The following is a 19,610-nucleotide window of genomic DNA, read 5'->3' on the forward strand; positions in this document are numbered from 1 at the left end:
TAGGAAAATCATATGGATGAATGCGTTCACCACCAGCAGTGACCCAAAGATTATTGGAGGCTACTTCATGGACGCAGTTAGGAAAATAGATGGCTGCCCAAGGATTGTCAGAGGTGACAGGGGCACGGAGAATGTCAGAGTGAGGGACTTCCAACGTTTTCTAAGGCGAAATATACAGGATGACTCTGACATTGACAGCTACATATAGGGGGCAAGCACATCAAACCAGAGAATTGAAAGCTGGTGGGGTTTCCTCAGGAGGGAGTCAATGGAGTTCTATATTTCTCTGTTGGTTGATCTTAAGGATCGTGGTTTGTACAACGGTGGATACTTGGACAGAAGCCTTGTTCAGTTCTGCTTCCTGGGCATCATACAGGTAAGACTCAGAGTTATCTTGCTTATTTTACATAAAGAAACTTTCCAGCTTGCTATGCATTATTTCCACAGTAATAGTACAAGATGCCAAAACTGATTTTAATCGGTGGGTTAATTCTGAACAGCCTATTTGATAAGAAAGAAGTAAATAAAACAGGGACCAAACAGTGTACATGGACGTAGTATTTTTTTGGGGGGGACGGGGGGACATGTCCCCTGCACTTTTTCAAACGTCTGTTTTGGTCCCTTACTATGGAGGACCAACTCTGCCATATTTAAAAATAAATACAGAAATAAATAAATGCTCAATAAATAAATAAGCATACCATTAATTGCCACCAAAAATACAATAAACAAATAAATGTAAGTAGAAATTAAATTATACTGTGAGACATAAATGTATATAACTCTTTTAATTAGCTTCTTTATTTATTTGCCTTTGTAATATTTACCTTATTGATTTGTCCTTTATAATCTTCAACTTTATTTTTTCATTACTTCTGTATTTCTATATGCATTTCTGCCTCATTATGCAAATGAGTAATTAAAAAGATAAAGTTTAAGATTATAAAGGAGAATTCTTTTTTAAATATAACTAACTAGAGCATGTTTGACCTTCCAATCACAGACCCAATTAAGGGGTGCATCAGAAGCTTGTAAAGGGGGCTTCTCAGAACTTAAAGCGGTGACAGCCAATCACACAAGAAAATACAGTGGGCTAATCAGAAACTTGTGGGCGGTTTAAACTCAAGGAAGCAGGCTTCAAGTTGAGGTGTGTTTTTCTGCTTAGTGCTGGTGCTCGACGAGTGTTGGTGTACCGGAGCATAACATTGTTTTTGGACACTAAGAAGTGCAGGGGACATGTCCCCCCCAACCCCCACCCCCAAAATTACGTCCATGTAAGCTACAGTACACAGACATTCGTTGAGCTCTAGGATCAAGCGGAAAACTGCAGCTCAAGCTGAAATCCACTTCCCTGAGTTTAGACCACCAACAAGTTCTTGACTGATTGCTCATGCCTATTCCTAATATTGCAGCAACTTTTTTAGGCAACTTCCTTAATATACGTATTATTTTTATGGTTGCTTGGCATTATGCAATAGTGCATATTATTTCTATTGGTTTGAAAATGAGACTGTTGATGTCCATGTACTGGGAAATTAGGGAATTATGTTATTCTTATCGTTTCTAAGTTATGACCATCCCTGTTTAATCTCTCTTACTAAAATAAAAAGTATAAGGACACATTTTGTAATGTCATAACTAACTTGACTCTGTGTTCATTGTTTTATCAGGATGAGTTGGATGAGATGACCTCCGTGTGGGATTCACATATTATTCGACCATCAAAAAATGACAGAGTACCAAGTGGCCGACCTAAAGTTATGTACAGGTTTCCAGACCTCTACTCATCCAGAGATTACATTTCCCCAGTAAACAGTGATGATGTTCAACTCTGCATTACAAGCTGTACATTTCGACAAGCAACACCATGTGACACAGACATCAACAATCTCTGCAACTTTCTGATGGTGGAGTCACGTTTGCAGCTCCCATCTGATGGTTTCCAAGCAATAGATCTGTACTTGCATTTGAGAACTAGTATTAGAACTAGTCTATAAGTTGTAGTGACTTATAGATGTTTGTACTGTTTGTTCAGTATCTTTGTAAATAATTTGTATCTTTGAAGATTGTATTTCTTTTTTTTTTTTTTTTTGAAATGACTGCTATGACCTTGCTTATTTAATAAGGCAAATATAGTTCCTTTTTTCTCCTTTATTCACAAAGCAACTCAGTGGCAAGTTGAACATTTGTGTGTTTATTTGTTCACATAACATTCAAAATGTTACTTTGGATATGAAAATCTTCTGAACAAAACTGAAAGTTATCATCACTGATTAAACAAAAAATTGACATTTTTTTTTCAATATCTAACCCTTTATCGGGTTCTGTGGTATAAAAGAAATACAGAGATGAAATCAGTTTTAGAATTAGATTCAAAAACTGGGAAAGTAAATTTCTCCTTATGAAAATGGTAAAACAGCAATTTCTGAAAAGAAGTTAACTTTACAATTGTAGTTCTTAATACAGAAACAGAAAATCATGTCATGATCTGGCCTGTTTGCTCCTGCTTAATTGGTTCTTCCTTTCACCTGCCGTTTTTCTTTCCTGCCTCAATTATAATTTATTCCTCTCACCTGTTTCCTCTGGTTTATATTGAGTTCAGCCTGAGCATTCAGGGCCAGATCATTCTGTCATGAAGCACGGACAGATGGACCCAGTATTCAAGGAGAGACAGTCAGTAGGAAAGTTCAAAACATTTATTAAATAAACAAACAAAACAAAAGCAGAGCTGTGGCTTGTGGACACTGCAGGCGAGGGGGCGGGGCACCGCCCAATCTCAGACACCCTGTAGGAGAAACACAGGTAAGTGACGAGTGTTGGGCACGTTACTTTGAAAAAGTAATTAGTTATAGTTACTAGTTACTTCTCCCAAAAAGTAACTGAGTTACTGACTGAGTTACTCAACAATAAAAGTAACTAGTTACTAGTAAAAGTAAGTATTGCGTTACTTTTGCGTTTCTCGCCCCAGTAACCCTCACCACCCGGCCCCCACCTTCTCGCCATGTGTTTCCAAAGCCAGCTGAATAGAGTGAACGACAAAGACAAGAACCTGCAGAGAGTTTTGCATTTATTGCAACTCAACGTAAATGACATCAGGGGGGAACGCCATGTGAAGTTTTTTAACAGGGCCTTCAGATCTGGTGAGTATATAAAATTAATAATTGGGGATGTCTAATCCTGATATCCTGTGTGTTTGGGTTGTTATAGATACTGTAACATCTATCTATCTATCTATCTATCTATCTATCTATCTATCTATCTATCTATCTATCTATCTATCTATCTATCTATCTATCTATCTATCTATCTCGCTGTTTTGCTGCTGGAGTCCTCCTCACTCTCCATCTCTCTGTGTGTGCTGTGCGTTAACACCCACCAGCAGAAACACCCACCTACCCAACTGACAGGCGGAATCTCACTATACATCAGCCATTCTCATCCTCCCCTCTCTCATGACGCGCGCACGAGTCCTATCATGAAAAAAAGGTTCATTGTGCGACCTGAGTAACGCGCAGTAACGGGGTGTCTGCAATGGTAACTGCGTTATAGTTACAGTCAAAGTAATTAGTTAGATTACTCGTTACTAAAACAAGGTAATGCCGTTAGTAACGCCATTACTTTCAACGCCGTTAGTCCCATCACTGTAAGTGACCACGATCATCTGACAGAAGATTATCTGAGTTGGTCACTTACCTGGTTCAACAGTCCAGACCAAGAATGTCCCCAAGTGCTGCACTTGAAATAAGAAAATGTATAATGTGTATTTCTGCTCCCGGGTCAAAATGGCGGGCTGAGGCTGGGAAAGAAATGAAAGATTGCAAATGCGCTCCAGCTCTACCTTCCATGTTTACTTCCGTAAACACAGAACACGCTCCCTTGTGACACTTAAGTTGAATGAATTCAGTTCACACAGAAGAATACATATTTGGAAATTAGACCAACCACACAAAAGAATCAGATTTCCTAAAAAAAATCTGAACTGTGCGTCAATGCCTGCAGTGTGAACGTAGCCTTAAACGTGATCATCCAGACATGACAATGGCCGAGGTTCCAGATGTTCATTTAAAGCTGCTTAATTTATTCCAAAACCAGTTTAAATGTGTTTAGGATCATCAATCCATTTAAATCCATTTTCCCCTTTTCCTCTGATAGAATATAGAGCCGGAAACATTAACTAGTTGGTTTCTGCTAAAAGGAGTGAGCTATGCAACCCTGAGGGACCAAGTATGGTAGAGATATAAATGTATAGTTTAAAGAAGAGAAAATCACCTTAAAACCAAGTTTTATTCTAATTAACCAAAGCTGTTTGCCTTTGGGTTCATTAAACATTTAGTTCCTGCTCTCTTCCTAGTTGATTGAATTTTTTCCTGTTTTATTTTAACACTAATCTTTAATTATCCTCCCATATTTGTTTGTTGTTCTTTGTGTGGCTCAGTGTTGATGTGTCCCTTCTGCTCTGCTGCTAAAACTCCCAGATTGTCTATAAGGTCAATAAAATGAGAAGAACTGCAGGAGGAACGTCTCACTGTCCTTTTTTAATGCTCAATTATTCTGTTAACATGAGCTGTCAGGTCAGACCCCCCAACAGAGAAACAATAATAACCACCAATCTGCCAAAGCGCTGGACTATAGTAATATTAGAATTCTTGCTCCATTTCGCTTCAGTTTGGTTTATTTATAAAGAATCAATTTACAGCCACTTATTTCAAGACAATTTACCAGAAAATACAAACAGATCCTGTTCACATTACTGCAACAAAACCTTTATTATAGTGAGAAATAACAGATGAAGATAAAACGACAGGAAGCATACTTAAACAGAACCAGACCCAGTAGGGGATTTAATATAAATCAGTCTTAAAATAGAAACAAGTCCCAGCAAATGTCATCTAAAGGCAATTAACATGACAATTTTAATACAGAAACATGTAACAGAAGTCAACAAAAACACAGAATCACATCTAAACACAAACATCCAATTAGATCCTATTTACAACATGGCGGAGATAAATTCAGTTTATCATGGCGTTCAGAGAAATGTCTTCAATCCAAGGAAGCACAGCCAATCACATCCAGTCGTCCATTTTGCTGCAGTGCCTCCTCCTGAGCAATGAAGTCACAGTGGAGAGGAAAACCAGTTTCAAGCAGGAAGGAACCTCCAGCAGACCCCGGTTCCATGTCGGCGTCCATCTACTGCGGCTGAGCGGGTCTTTAACAGGACAGCAGACGGCCGACAGACACAGAGGCGCCGGTCCAAGGAGCAGATGACCTCATCTGGAAAAGAAGAACAGGAGTTAGTGAACGAACACGCTAGTCTGTGACTTTTAAACACATAAACACTGAGAGAGGTTTAACTTTAACCAACAGAAGAGGGAAACACACAGGGAGAAGCTAAAGTTAACAGAAGTGATAACTATAAACAATGGATGCTTGGAGAAAATGCCTGAAAATGCTGCATTTGTTGGAGTCTTCAGTCGGTCGTTTCTCTGCTTTAATAAGTTCTAAAAAACCTTTCAGAGATCAACCAGGGGGGAATTCTCCCATATTGGATCAGAAGCTGCTTCCTAACTCTTTATCTGTGGTCTAATGGAAACGTCAGAACTTCTGGTTCTGATAAAGGTTTGGTTACAGAGATACAAATAGAGGTGAACATCCATTCATGATGGAAAGATAAAGATTAAAGGTTAGACCACCTTGATGGGATGGTTGTAGCTTTTGCATCTGTTTGTTCTGGATCTATTTTTAGTATCTTCACCAATATTGATGAACATCTGGAAGCAATAAAGGTTTGTTACCTTCTTCTCCTGGGTGTAGCAGACTGATGGTTTAGCTGCGAGGTCGTTAATGTTTTTCAGACTCTAGAATGTTGGAGAGACAAATAGAGGAGCCATGTTTCTCCTCCTTAGTGGACTGTGTGCTCCATCCTCTTCTTCAGCTCCTTCATAAATGAAAACAAAGCATCCTCTGAGTCTTAACCTGTCTGCATGTGATGCTTCTCTAGTCAAACAACAACCAACATACCTCCAAACATGTGTGGATGGACTCTGTTCCAATGTGATCCGACTGCTAGAACACTGCTTCCATGTTCAACCTGCTTTCCCTGTAAAAAATAAGACAAATTAATCAACAGAATTTCCTCGATACCAAGTTGAAATCTGGGGCAGGATGTTGTTTTCATCATAATCTTGCATTTCCTGTGTTTCAATGACTGTTAGCTTTTAATCAGGCCTGGGAAGCTTGAGTTGTCGGTTTGTCGTGTTAATGAAGGCTTACTCCGTGTGTTTTCTGTTCCAGTCTTTCTCTGTGCCGTCCTCAGGTGGGGACTGGGAAGCTCCTCACCATCCTGGATGTCCTGGTTCCTCACAGGAGTTTTGCTTTTGGACGTCCACAGTGTCTGAACATACATGAAAAACTAAGTGAGGCCACCTGAAATGTTAACTATATATTTAAAAGATGGATTATTGTTGCTCCTTACTGAACATGCTCTCACCCTTTGTGAAGGTCAGCAGCCCAGACGATCCTCCTCTGGTTTGGTCGCTGCAGATCTCATCAGCATCTTCTGATGGCCCAAAGCTTGGAGAGGCTCGGTCCAACATGGGATTCAAAAAACACAGAAGAGATCCACTGCGGTCAGGACAGGCCTAGATGATATGGAGAATATTTCTGCAGAGGGTTCTTTTCCCTCCAACTAGGCCTGAAAACTAACTAACCAGAGGAACATCTAGAACTAGACCAAGTCACATCGGAAAGCCGTTTCTAACAGTCGGTGCTTCTCCTAACTCAAATCCTCACATCAGTCCTGTCCTCTGCCTCTAACTGGTCTAAATCAATTAGTCCCACCAAGCGTCATCTCTCTACCTTCTCACCAACATCCCAGAGACCAGTTCAACTGATGGTCACCACAAGCTGTGTCTCTGTTCCATTCTTTCCTGTTTTTCTCCTTTAGGGTTTAAGTTTGACCTCCTCCATTGTCCTCAGCAGTGATGTCCAGCTGTTTCGTTGAATTGGTTTGCCTCCTTGTGGTTGATCTTTTAACCAGGATTTAATTTCTGTCTTTTTGTGTTTTTTATCTATATATTTGCCTCCATTCTGTGTTTCTTCTTGTCAAAACTGTTTGGGTTGCCTTCTGTTATCTAGCAGAATGTTCACATTAGATGTAGAGCATGTTAGACTATTTCTGCCTTAACCAGCTTTCATGTTCCACACCTTTTATTAGTTGTTATCATCTCCTCAGATGTCTGTGCTAACGGAAATTCTTAAAATCTAAAACTTACATCAAAATCTAGCAGCGGGGTAAAGAAAAGCCAGGGTGCAAGACGCTACCTAAGGCATCCCTAGACTTGCCAGACTCCTTAGCATCTAAAAAACTAGATCTAGCAGCGGGGTAAAGAAAAGCCACAGTGCAAGATGCTACCTAAGGCATCCCTAGACCTGCCAGATATAAAAACAATCTATAAAATATATCTAGGTGTGACTGTTTCCAGTTCTTCAGCCTTCCCACCTCCAAAAGTCACCAAATCAGCGATAAAATAGATCCAGCTACAACAAGATGATCCAAAGGAAGATGATGAAGGGTTTGGTTCTTCATCTTAATCCTCAGCTTCGCTTCATTGCGAGAAGCAGTTGAAGGAGTTAAAGGAAGGTTCTTGATGAAATCCCTCTTCTCAAAAATGCCTCTCACCACAAGGCCTCTTCCCAGGGGGCTCCTCTTCCTCATCTTCGTCTCTTCTCCTTTTCCTGGAGGCACGGTCTTCTTGGCAGTCCGGGGACTCCTCCGGCTCCTCGTGGTTCCATGGGAGTCTGAAGTCGGGGGGAATCCTCTGGGTGAACCGAAGGTGAGGTGGAAGGTGGCCATCGTCTTTATTGTCTTCTTCCTCAGAGCTTGTGGTGTCATATCCGGACAACTCACTAGACACCTCAAGAGACTCACAGGAAAAAAACTCACTAGAAAAAGACCTATCATCCTCATCCTCAGCCTCTTCCTCTACCTCAGCATCAGCCTCAGCCTCAACCTCTACCTCCACAAAATCCTGTATCTCCACCTCCTCATTCTCCTCCACCACTACTGCTTCAGCATCTACTTCCTCCTCATCATCAGAAGAAGAATCTTCCTCCACCTCCTCAATGTGTAACTGTTCTCTCAACCTCCTTATCCTCCTCCTCAGTCCTCTCATGATGTTATTAAAATTTAGATTAAAATTACCCAGTTCCTGGATCCAGAACAGGAGCTCCGGGTCAGGAAGGGCAACTGGAACCATGAGGGAAAGAAATCATTAGACCAGGAACGTTAATTAAGGAACATTCAATTAAAACTAAATGCTTTATTTTAGGTTGCTGGATGTGCCTGTGTGAGTTTGTCAGGTTAAAGTAGATTTAATCAATAAGAACATCGATCTGTGAGCTAAAATAACCCAATAAAAAAACATATTAAGAATGTTAGTGGTTCGGTTAGAGTTAGAATAAAAATGGACATTATTGTAAAAGACACAATAATGCAAAAATTCATACACAAATATTTAAAAATATGTATATATGTGCGTATATGATTGTGTGCTCCTGTCTCAGTATCAGCCTGAGGAGGATTTTACTTACTTCACCATAACATTGAGGATATCTTTTAAATCACAAGACTGCCATTAAATTGTAAGTTTGTTTTAAATGTAAATGTTTATTTTATTGTTTAGTAGGGCTTAGAATTTATTATCAAAATATTATCAATTAATAAATGGTGAATTTATTTAGTTTATTTCTACCACGCTTCCTGCAATGAGACTGAGCTCCCCCTAGGGGGCACCCACCCCCCTTTGGTAACTACTGACCTAGACTATGCATCTAGATTAGTTCAGATTGAAGGACACTTTAAGCTGTCAGTAAACATTCTTTGCATTAAACCCATACTACCAAATTAGGAAGTGCTTTGATCCAATAAATATATTTCTTTATCAGATAAAAAAAAGTTTCATGTTCTGGATCTATTTTCCAACAGCAGATTAGACCAACCTATTTTTTTAATTAATTCATCTAATTCCATTAATTTGAGGCCCCTTTGAATGGATCCATTATGTGTAGATTGTTGGACTTTGATGCTCAGGCGGTAATTTTATTCTAAATGTGTAAGATTTAAATGAGACTAGACTGACATCACAGTAAAAAGACTCCATCCTGATAGATCCATGCTTTACAAAAAGGGGAAAAGGGGACACTTCAGAGATATGATTAAACTTAATTTTCTATTTAAAGATTCTCGTTTGTTTTGATAAATGATACATTCATTTAATAAATATCTTTTTATTAAAGTAAAGGAGACTTTATTTTCAAATTGCTCAACAAAATAAACAGTCTGGGTGGTGTTCATGGTACAATAGCAGTTGATAAATATGAAAAAATCAGATTGATTGCTTCACCCTAACAATCTGAAACCACCAAAGCTAAATGAACACAGAGGAAAAAAAGGCTGCCAGTTCAACTCTTTCTCGTCTCAAAGAGGCCTTTGCGTGGGGAAGAGAAGAATCTCCTCTCCATCAGTGTGCTGGCTGCTGCCCTGTCAGGAGGAGGTAGATGTGATGGAGGGTGCGTGGCCACGTCAGTCTGCCCAGAAGGCGGCCGAAACGATGTAGCCCTCCCCTCGCTGCTGCTCCAGCCTGGGCCCCGCAAACCCTGGAGAGCAGGTCCAGGATCAGCTCCAGCATTTTCTCCACACAGCTGAGCGCCTGCAGGGATGCTCGATCTGCAAAGGACCGTACAGATGATACATGTTCAAACAACTGCAGAACATACATCCCAAAAGTATTTACACCTCCTAAACTTCTTCTGTTAAAACAACAAAGTTCCACATAACTGAAAGGATTTTAGACCGATGCAAAGTGGCAGATCATTTTCAAAAGGTGTGTGGTGCATTTATTGCTTATCTAACCCTCATCTAGGTCTAAGTTTTTTAGAAAGCATATTAACACAAAAAAGTATTTGCAGTGATGTGCCAAAGTGTTGCATCTGAAGTAGCAGAGTAAGGACAAGACAACTGAAATAAAACTGAACCATGGTAAAAAAATGACTAAAAAGACTTTTAAAAAACTATACAGTACTTGGTTATTCAACCCCTTCAATTATGTTCTGGTTCATTAGAAATAATAACAAACAAACAAAAAAAAAACAAGTAAACAAGCCTATGGGAGCTTCTTTACTAAAATGTTGACCAACGCTTTGAGCAAAACTTTGCATTCAGGTGTTTCTGATATGCTTGATTTTACAATCAATTTTCAAGGTGTAGGCAGATGACATCACATTGAGGATATCTTTTAAATCACAAGATTGCCATTAAATTGAAAGTTTGTTTTAAATGTAAATGTTAACTCCTGACCTAGACTATGCATCTAGATTAGTTCAGATTGAAGGACACTTTAAGCTGTCAGTAAACATTCTTTGCATTAAACCCATACTACCAAATTAGGAATTGTTTTGATCCAATAAATATATTTCTTTATCAGAAAAAAAAAGTTTCATCGGGTGATATAGTAATATAATCATAAACCTTAGAAGTGTATTTACTATAAGCATATAATTATCCTAATTAACAGAAATAAAGGTTTAAAAACACCAGGCTTTAAATTTCAGATCTAAAATGATCAGAATCAGAACCTCAGCTTATCAGACCCCTTCCTCAGTGCATCCTTGAGTAGAAATAAAAACCTTCATTAACACACATAGGAAGCCCAGAGCAGAAATGGACATTAGCAAACTTTATGCCAAACTATTCAGATTCTTTTTCTTTTTTCTGCAAATCTAAGAAAGGGGATCTTACAGAACTTTTAATTGTTTAGAAGAAAGCATCCAGCGTTAAATGTTTTGAAGATCTAGAAAATGATAAAGTCATCTATAAACAAAGTATTATTTCTGGTGACAAATAAGTTTAAATTATTTACATTCACCTGAAGATCAAAACAAGGGCTGCAGAAATATGCTTAAATAATATATTGAATCAAACATTTATTCTTTATGCTTTCGTCACAATGACAGCACGTATAATAAACTCAGCCAAGTTCTAAACATTTTACTGCCCAAAAATGGAAAGGATCAGATTTTTGGTCAAATGCAAACATTAAAGTTTTTTAGGAAACAAAAACTAAAACATTTTATTAATATCAAAAGAAATATGTTGCCTTTCAAAATAATTTTAAAAGCTAAAGTTGTTTATTGTTGTATTAAGGAGACCATATTTGTTCTTCGAGTCCTTCCCTGACAGAAGGGGCCAGAAGCCTCCTTGTTTTCCAAGGATTTGATACCAAACTCACCAAAAACGATCCTCTGAAACCAGAAACTTTTAAAATCGCTCATTTTTAACACCTTTGACCTTCCATTAAAGTCAAAAATATATGCTACCTTAAAACCCTGTTTAATGCATTCTACTAAGGTATCCATGGAGACCAATATGTTTACCACTGCATGTTTTAAAAAAAGAACTTCCTTTTCAAGTTCAAATATATAACAAAAAAAAAAACGTTTTATCCTAAAAAATGTTTTAGTATTTTTTCAACCATTTCCACATTAAATTCATCAAAGATTATTCTCTAAAACCAAAAGGTTTTTTTGTTTTACATCATTACATCTCTGTTATCATTCCTCCCATTTCCATCCGGAAAAAAAATCAATTTATAGCAAGATACCTTTTTTTTTTTTACAAAAAAAAATGGTTATAAACCTAACATTTCCTAAACACATTAACTAAACTAAACAACTTGAAAATCTTTATCTCTTTCTTTTCCAGTTGTTTATCAGGAGAAATTCAGTAAACTTCCAAAATACTCAAAATTATATTTTTCTATCAAATAGAAAGAAATTAACAATTTGGCTTGATAATGTATTATGTTAAATGTCCTTCAAATGTCTTTTTATATTTATTTAATGTTATTTCACCAACATTTTCATATAGAGCAAACTTATTTTCAGGGCATTTTTTAAAAATCATAGACCTAGCGTATCTAGTTTACAAATATTTCACCTCAAATTCAACAAAGGTGTTTTTCTTAAACACAAATATATTTTTAAAAAATCATTAAATCACTGTTAACATTCCTGACAGAAAGACAAAACACTTTTAATCTCTGAGATGTCAAAGATGCTAGATGCTAAGCTAGCTGTCACAACTTCCAAGAAAAAACATCAAATTAATCATTTTTCACATTACATTTTTTTTATATATATATATATAAACATAGTAAAAGAGTGACACAAACCTCTCTGACGTTCCAGTAACCAGTGGTTCTGCAGTGGGACGCCCATCTTTAACAGGTTAGCAAAGAAAGCAGCAACTTCTATCTTCAAGTTTCAGGTTAGAAATGAGCGGTTAGAGATGGCTGGAGCTCCGTTTCCATGGCAGCGGGTGAGCGTGCGCACGCACGCGTGCGTGAGATCAATTACGCACGCGTTTTTTTCTGCAGTAATATATTTTTATCCTCACCTTAAGGTGAGTTCAGTCAAAGTGTGCATTTAATGAGGCAAAGGAGTGAGTTCTACAGATCACTGGCCGCTTTCTAAGCTTTTCTATTTCATAGTTTGAAATATTGTGCAATAAATCTGAATCTGAATTTGGAAAGAAATTTCAATCCAAAGGATCTTTTTTCTGACCTCCATTCTGATTTGCATCCATGTACACACCCACTTAGATCTTTGGAGTAAAATAATCTCCACTGTGGTGGATGAAGTACTCAATAGTAGTACTTGATACTATTAAAAACTTAATCAACTACAATTAAAGTTACTCGCTTAAACATCTACTCAAGTTGAAGTATAGAAGTATTCAATTTAGAAAATATTCCAACACATTCTCCATCCCAACTCGTCACATTTGGACGCTCGGTCAGTCTCCCTCTGCGTCACATAATGACACACCGGGTATCCCTTTCAATATTTGATGCGCAGGGCGCTCCACTTGACTGTTATAGCCTATATGGCACCAGGAGGATGGTCCATTATCATTTTTTGAAAGGTATAAAAGAATGTATCCCCAAATTAAATCAAATAAAATATGAAAATGTTGTTTTCCGGATGAATCTATGAAAGAAAATATATAATTAATGTATAAACAAAATTTTGTTTTGTATACATTCTGTGTATACAACATGACGATAAAGTTTGTCTAAGTCTTAGTCTTATCTAATGCCGTGATTTTACCTTCCACTTTTTATTATCCTCATTTTTTCTTTTTGTTGTTTTAATAAAAACCTAGTTTTATATGGAAAAAATGAATATTCAAGCAGGTATTCAAAAAGTATTTGTATTGGAAAATTAAAATAAAATGTTCTAATATCAGTACTTTTCTGTATAATTTTCAGAGTAATTTTAAAGAACCTTATAACTTTCAGAATCCACCTGATGTATTGATGCGTAGAACCACCTGCTACAGATTCAACCCCACCTGGAAAGAACTTCAGCATAAAAATGACACAAAAAATAAAGACAGCTCTTTTGATTATTATTTCTTATTTAAAAACAAACCAAAAAGAAAACAGGAGTTTCCTGAATCTCCTTAAACTTTCACTATTGAATAAAGCTTTAATGCTTAAGAAGCTTTAGAAATATATTCGTTTTCGTAACTCAATGCTAGTTTTGTAGAACTGCTAATGCTGTCACTCGCTGTTCATTCCAAATGTTGTTCCAATGTGACTTTAGCTGCTTAAATCAATTTGATGAAACAATTAACATTTGAATAAATTTAATTGTTTTATTACATATTCATGCTTTATACCCGTGTGCAAAAAACACATATTTTATTATCTCTCAGTTTTATTATTCCTGCTACAAGAAAGTCTGTCATATAGATTTAGTTTTGTAAAGTTATCTGCAGCTGACTTTAATGATATGTTTTAGAGAAGCTATTTCAAAGTTTACATTTCACGACTGATTTGATTTAATATTTCATGAAAAATAGAATATTTTAGTAATGAGTCTTTAATCGAGAAAGCTGCATTGATTACAGCTCAGTGATCAATATGTTTTCTTTTTATGGTATTATTGATCTTTCAATTTTGGAAGAAATTTTGAATATTTTTACATTTTATTGAGCCATTAAATAGGAGGCATTGGTCACGGTCTCAGATTAGGTGGTTTGAATGCAACAGTCTATCAATCTGTCTGCAAACACTGTTTCATGGCTAGCTAAGACAGGCTGCTTGTATTTATTTAGTTTTAATAGAGCACATTATTCCTCAGTTTGATCATCAAACTTTATATGATACGTGCATATATGCCACTGCTAGAGAACTGACACAAGTGATACTCTGTCTGTCTGCACTAAAGAATATTCACTCACCTCAGCATAATAAATGCTGAAAGTGGCTCCAACAGCAGATTAGACCAACCTAAACCTTTACTACCAAATTAGGAATTGTTTTGATCCAATAAATATATTTCTTTATCAGAAAAAAAAGTTTCATGTTCTGGATCTATTTTCCAACAGCAGATTAGACCAACCTATTTTTTTAATTTATTCATCTAATTCCATTAATTTGAGGCCCCTTTGAATGGATCCATTATGTGTAGATTGTTGGACTTTGATGCTCAGGCGGTAATTTTATTCTAAATGTGTAAGATTTAAATGAGACTAGACTGACATCACAGTAAAAAGACTCCATCCTGATAGATCCATGCTTTACAAAAAGGGGAAAAGGGGACACTTCAGAGATATGATTAAACTTAATTTTCTATTTAAAGATTCTCGTTTGTTTTGATAAATGATACATTCATTTAATGAATATCTTTTTATTATAGTACAGGAGACTTTATTTTTCAATTGTTCAACAAAATAAACAGTCTGGGTGGTGTTCATGGTACAGTAACAGTTGATAAGTATGAAAAAATCAGATTGATTGCTTCACCCTAACAATCTGAAACCACCAAAGCTAAATGAACACAGAGGAAAAAAAGGCTGCCAGTTCAACTCTTTCTCGTCTCAAAGAGGCCTTTGCGTGGGGAAGAGAAGAATCTCCTCTCCATCAGTGTGCTGGCTGCTGCCCTGTCAGGAGGAGGTAGATGTGATGGAGGGTGCGTAGCCACGTCAGTCTGCCCAGCAGGCGGCCGAAACGATGTAGCCCTCCCCTCGCTGCTGCTCCAGCCTGGGCCCCGCAAACCCTGGAGAGCAGGTCCAGGATCAGCTCCAGCATTTTCTCCACACAGCTGAGCGCCTGCAGGGATGCTCGATCTGCACAGGACCGTACAGATGATACATGTTCAAACAACTGCAGAACATACATCCCAAAAGTATTTACACCTCCTAAACTTCTTCTGTTAAAACAACAAAGTTCCACATAACTGAGAGGATTTTAGACCGATGCAAAGTGGCAGATCATTTTCAAAAGGTGTGTGGTGCATTTATTGCTTATCTAACCCTCATCTAGGTCTAAGTTTTTTAGAAAGCATATTAACACAAAAAAGTATTTGCAGTGATGTGCCAAAGAGTTGCATCTGAAGTAGCAGAGTAAGGACAAGACAACTGAAATAAAATTGAACCATGGTAAAAAATGACTAAAAAGACTTTTAAAAAACTATACAGTACTTGGTTATTCAACCCCTTCAATTATGTTCTGGTTCATTAGAAATAATAACAAACAAACAAAAAAACATGTAAACAAGCCTATGGGAGCTTCTTTACTAAAATGTTGACCAACGCTTTGAGCAAAACTTTGCATTCAGGTGTTTCTGATATGCTTGACTTTACAATCAATTTTCAAGGTGTAGGCAGTGGAGCAGAGGAGCAAGGTGTGAGCAAAGCGAAGGGTCAGGAAAAACCCAGGTAAGAAAACAGACAGAATAGCAGCAGTTAAACTGGCAAAGAAAAACTTTTTATTCAGTTGAATTTTTTTACACATATCATGGAAGTAATTTTGGCAAACAAAAGAGAAAACTAATTTCATAAAAACTGATTCAAAGGTTTCCATGAAATTTGAAGTTGATTTAAAAACTTTATTTGCTTGGAATTTTCTTCTAAGAAATGCTGATTTTTACTTTGCTTGTTAGGTTTTTGGCAAACATCTCAGATATGATGCATCAGTGAATGATGGAGTCAGTCATTGGCAAAAGGCACTGAACAAGTTTCAACAATTTGTGTAGAAAACAGTGAAATGAATCTTGTCTGGCCAGACAGCTCAGCACCCCTAAACCTCTGATCCTAGAATCGCCCCTGGTGCAGATTATATGCTGTGACTGTACGCATCCAATCTATTTGGATTAAGGCTTAAAGATGCCATGAGAAAAGTGAAGCGTTGGGAATAATGAACGCATTACTGATATCATGGGAGAGGAGCTCTGCCTGGTGGCGTGGATCTACCTCACAGACAGGCCACAGTATGTCAGGCTGAAAGACTCCATCTCTGACCCTGTAGTCAGCAGCACTGGAGCCCCCCAGGGCACAGTCCTGCCCCCTGTCCTCTTCACCCTGTACACCTCATGACTTCTGTTACGGCTCTGAGCTGTGTCGCATACAGAGGTACGCAGATGACACAGCCAATGTCCATCAGGGACAAGAGAGGAGCACAGGAGTCTGGTGGGGGTCTTTGCCACCTGGTGCTGCACCAACCACGTGGAGCTCAACATCTCCAAGACGAAGGAGCTGGTCATAGACTTTGGGAGGAATGGACCAAAGATTAAGCCAGTACTACTGGATGGGGGCTGTGGATTCATACAAATACCTTGGGGCTAAGCTGGACAATAAACTGGACTGGTCAACACACACCAACCAGCTACACAGGAAGATACAGAGCAGGAAGTACTTCCTGAAAAGACTGAGGTCATTCAACATCTGCAATAAGCTGTTGGAGACGTTCTACCAGTCTGTGGTTGCCAGTGTCCTTTTTTACACCATGGTGTGCTGGAGGAGCAACACATCCAAGGACACCTCCAGACTGGACTAACTGGTCAGGTGAGCCGGCTCTGTGATTGGCAAGAAGCCAGACTCTCTGGGGACGGTGGCAGAGACAGGGGACCTTCACAAACTGCTGGACATTATGGACAATGCCAGCCACACTCTGCACACTGTCTTCATCACCCAGAGGAGCCTGAGTGAGAGATTGCTCCTCAATAGCTGAAATCCTTTGTTCCTAAAGCTGTACAACTCCTCACTTGGTGGAAGGAGAAGGGCCAAGGTTCAGCCCCCCTTCTATGGACATCTTGGGCAGAACATTACCTATTGTCACTCATGTGCACTATTCTTCTCACACATGCCAACTACTGCATAGTCTGTAATTTTTGTTTTATACTTATAAGGTCAGTACATCTCTGCAGTACAAGTGAAATAATCCAAGTTAATCACTGTGTAGTCTTCCTTTAGTGCTCTACTGTGTAGATATTTTCCTTTTCTAAAGGAAACATATTCCAGGATATTACTACTTTTTTATGCTCATTTGTAATATATACACCCTTTTTATATTGTCTGTTGTATTTCCATCTCTAATGACATCTTGCTTTAACTCTGCCCTTTGTATAAGTTACTGGAACTAGAATTTCCCTGAAGGAGTATTTATCCCAAGGGATAAATAAAGTTGAGTCTAATGCTCATTTTTAATGCTTGTTCACATTACGGTCAGACGTGCATCAAGAGCAGCTTTGATGCTCCTGAAGCACATCCATTAAAGTGTGTCCAGATGTGTTCAATGGCAGAGCTTTGCTATATTAGCTGTTATAAGAGGGTAAAAAGTAGTTTGCACTGTCACTGAAAATCCCCTTCAACGGCAGCCTCTGGCCCAGTCACCTCTTCAGGGCGCTGCATGACCTTTTGCTGTGCCTTGATGAACGTCAACCATTGACTTTGCATGTAAACTAGTTGCTTCTGCTGCCTCTAAGGCCTGCAGTCTGAAGGTAGCATAAATCTTCTCAATAAATATTGAGGGTGTGGGAAAAAATTTGTTTTGTCGATGTATCGTGATTTTCGGCTCCCTGATATAATATCGATATTTCAGTTCCTAATATCAACTTGGAAAAAAAAAACAAATATATTTTACCTAAAACAATGAGGGAAAATGGCCGACAGCACTATGGAGCACATTTGCTATATAGTGCTATCATGTAATCACAAAAGTCAAAAAGCCACCAACACAAAACTTTATTAAAAATGTGTACACATAAATTACATTACATAAAATAGTGCAAATAGACACTCTTAGATTTGAGAATGCTGCTTAGAAACTTTTGACACTAATATGACTCCATAAAAAAAAACAAAAAAAAAAAAACAAAACAAAACAAAAAAACTAGCAATGCAGGTGAATGATGTCCAACATTAGTGTTCTGCTGCCAAAGTGTTTACTGTCTAACAAGTTAACAACGTTGGCTTGATGTAGTTTGGGAACCTGCCCCCCCCCCAACAATCCAGCCCCAGAGCTCAAAGAAGGAGCTCAAATTTCCTCTCAAGCTTTTTAGGCAACTTGTCTTTGAGCCAAAAATGGATGAAATCTTCTTTGCCTTGAAGAGCCATTGATCCCATTTTGCCATGGCAACCATTACATGGAGACTAGGCAAGATGCTGAAGCAGACCTCCCTCCTCATTGAACTGATTTAGCATTAACCATCCTGTGGGTGCTGCCTTCACCAAAATTAGATGCATCTGAACAGGTTAGGGTCGCAGGGAGGACTGCATATTGGGCCAGACAAAGGTTACGGCTCAGGTGGGCTTTTTAGTGGAAAGGAGACATTTCCATAGAAACAACATTAGTACAAAATATCTAAAAAAAAAAAATAAAAATATTAAGTGTACACCAAAATAAAGCAGACATGTAAAATAAAAATCCACATAAATACTAAATCTCTTACACTTTAATTTCAGCATACTTCATTTAAAATCGTTTCCATGTCTGCTTTTCACAACAAATCGACACAAAGCAGCTTCTCTAAGACTGGATTTTTGCTGCCGTCTTGCCAGACGTGAAAAAGTGTTAGTAATGCCAACTGGATCTCAGCTGGTACTGCTGCTGTCTGACAGAGGCTGAGGAAGCAGCCATAGCTGAGGGGGAGAGGGAACAGAACCCAGCCCTCCTCAGAGCCCCCCTGGGCTACAGATTGAGAAGCTGGATACGTTCCATCATTCTGCTTCAGGCTGAGGATAGCAGAGCTATGAGGACATCTTCACTCATTCCTTTAAGGTCTACATTCAGTTTTACAAAAATGAGTAAAATCCAGGCTTGGTTTTGGTCTCATGTGTCCCGTCCAACAGCAGCGAGTCTTCAAGGCAATGCTTCACCACTCAGCTGGACCACCAGACTCCCACTTGACTCTGACTGGATGAGCAGCAGGCCGTCATGTTTCCCGGCTGTAGTGGGCTTGAATTGGACAGGTAGTCTGACATAATGCTGGGATCTAATGGAAAAGAATGACAGTTTTTAGACGAGGTTTTGACACTAATGGAAAAACACAATGAGACGTGTTGGCACTAGATGTTTGGAACTGAAAACGGAACTTCAGAGATGATAGACATGCGATGAATGAACCGATGTAAATGAATGGATCAACGGTGCATCACAAAAGCTTTTCTCCACCTTTAACTTTGCATCTACCAAAGAATGAAAAAAATAAGAATACTTTTTATAGATAGAGCAGCAGAGGATTTTCCCTGTATGGCCACTGGCTAC

General features: G+C 38.3%; 1 protein-coding gene and 1 long non-coding RNA gene across 4 annotated transcripts in view; both read right to left on the reverse strand.

The window, feature by feature from the left end:
* Positions 1-6,020: 6,020 nt before the first annotated feature.
* Positions 6,021-7,045, reverse strand: LOC119797247. The gene is made up of 3 exons (XR_005282567.1): positions 6,491-7,045; positions 6,274-6,394; positions 6,021-6,100 (listed from the first exon to the last, which is right to left on the reverse strand). It is a non-coding gene; the product is annotated as an uncharacterized LOC119797247 (long non-coding RNA).
* An 11,026-nt stretch (positions 7,046-18,071) lies between these two features.
* Positions 18,072-19,610, reverse strand: part of cep192 (centrosomal protein 192) — a 56,278-nt gene continuing 54,739 nt past the window's right edge. For 2 of the 3 annotated variants that reach the window (XM_038306245.1, XM_038306244.1), the window contains one exon: positions 18,072-19,338. In XM_038306245.1, coding sequence (XP_038162173.1) covers positions 19,206-19,338 — 133 coding nt within the window. In that variant the 3' untranslated portion in view covers positions 18,072-19,205. The remainder of the gene's footprint in view (positions 19,339-19,610) is intronic. The other variant, XM_038306246.1, reaches the window with a different exon arrangement.

This window comes from Cyprinodon tularosa, unplaced genomic scaffold, assembly GCF_016077235.1.
Source record: "Cyprinodon tularosa strain WSP-4 unplaced genomic scaffold, ASM1607723v1 ctg577, whole genome shotgun sequence".
Classification (NCBI taxonomy): domain Eukaryota; kingdom Metazoa; phylum Chordata; class Actinopteri; order Cyprinodontiformes; family Cyprinodontidae; genus Cyprinodon; species Cyprinodon tularosa.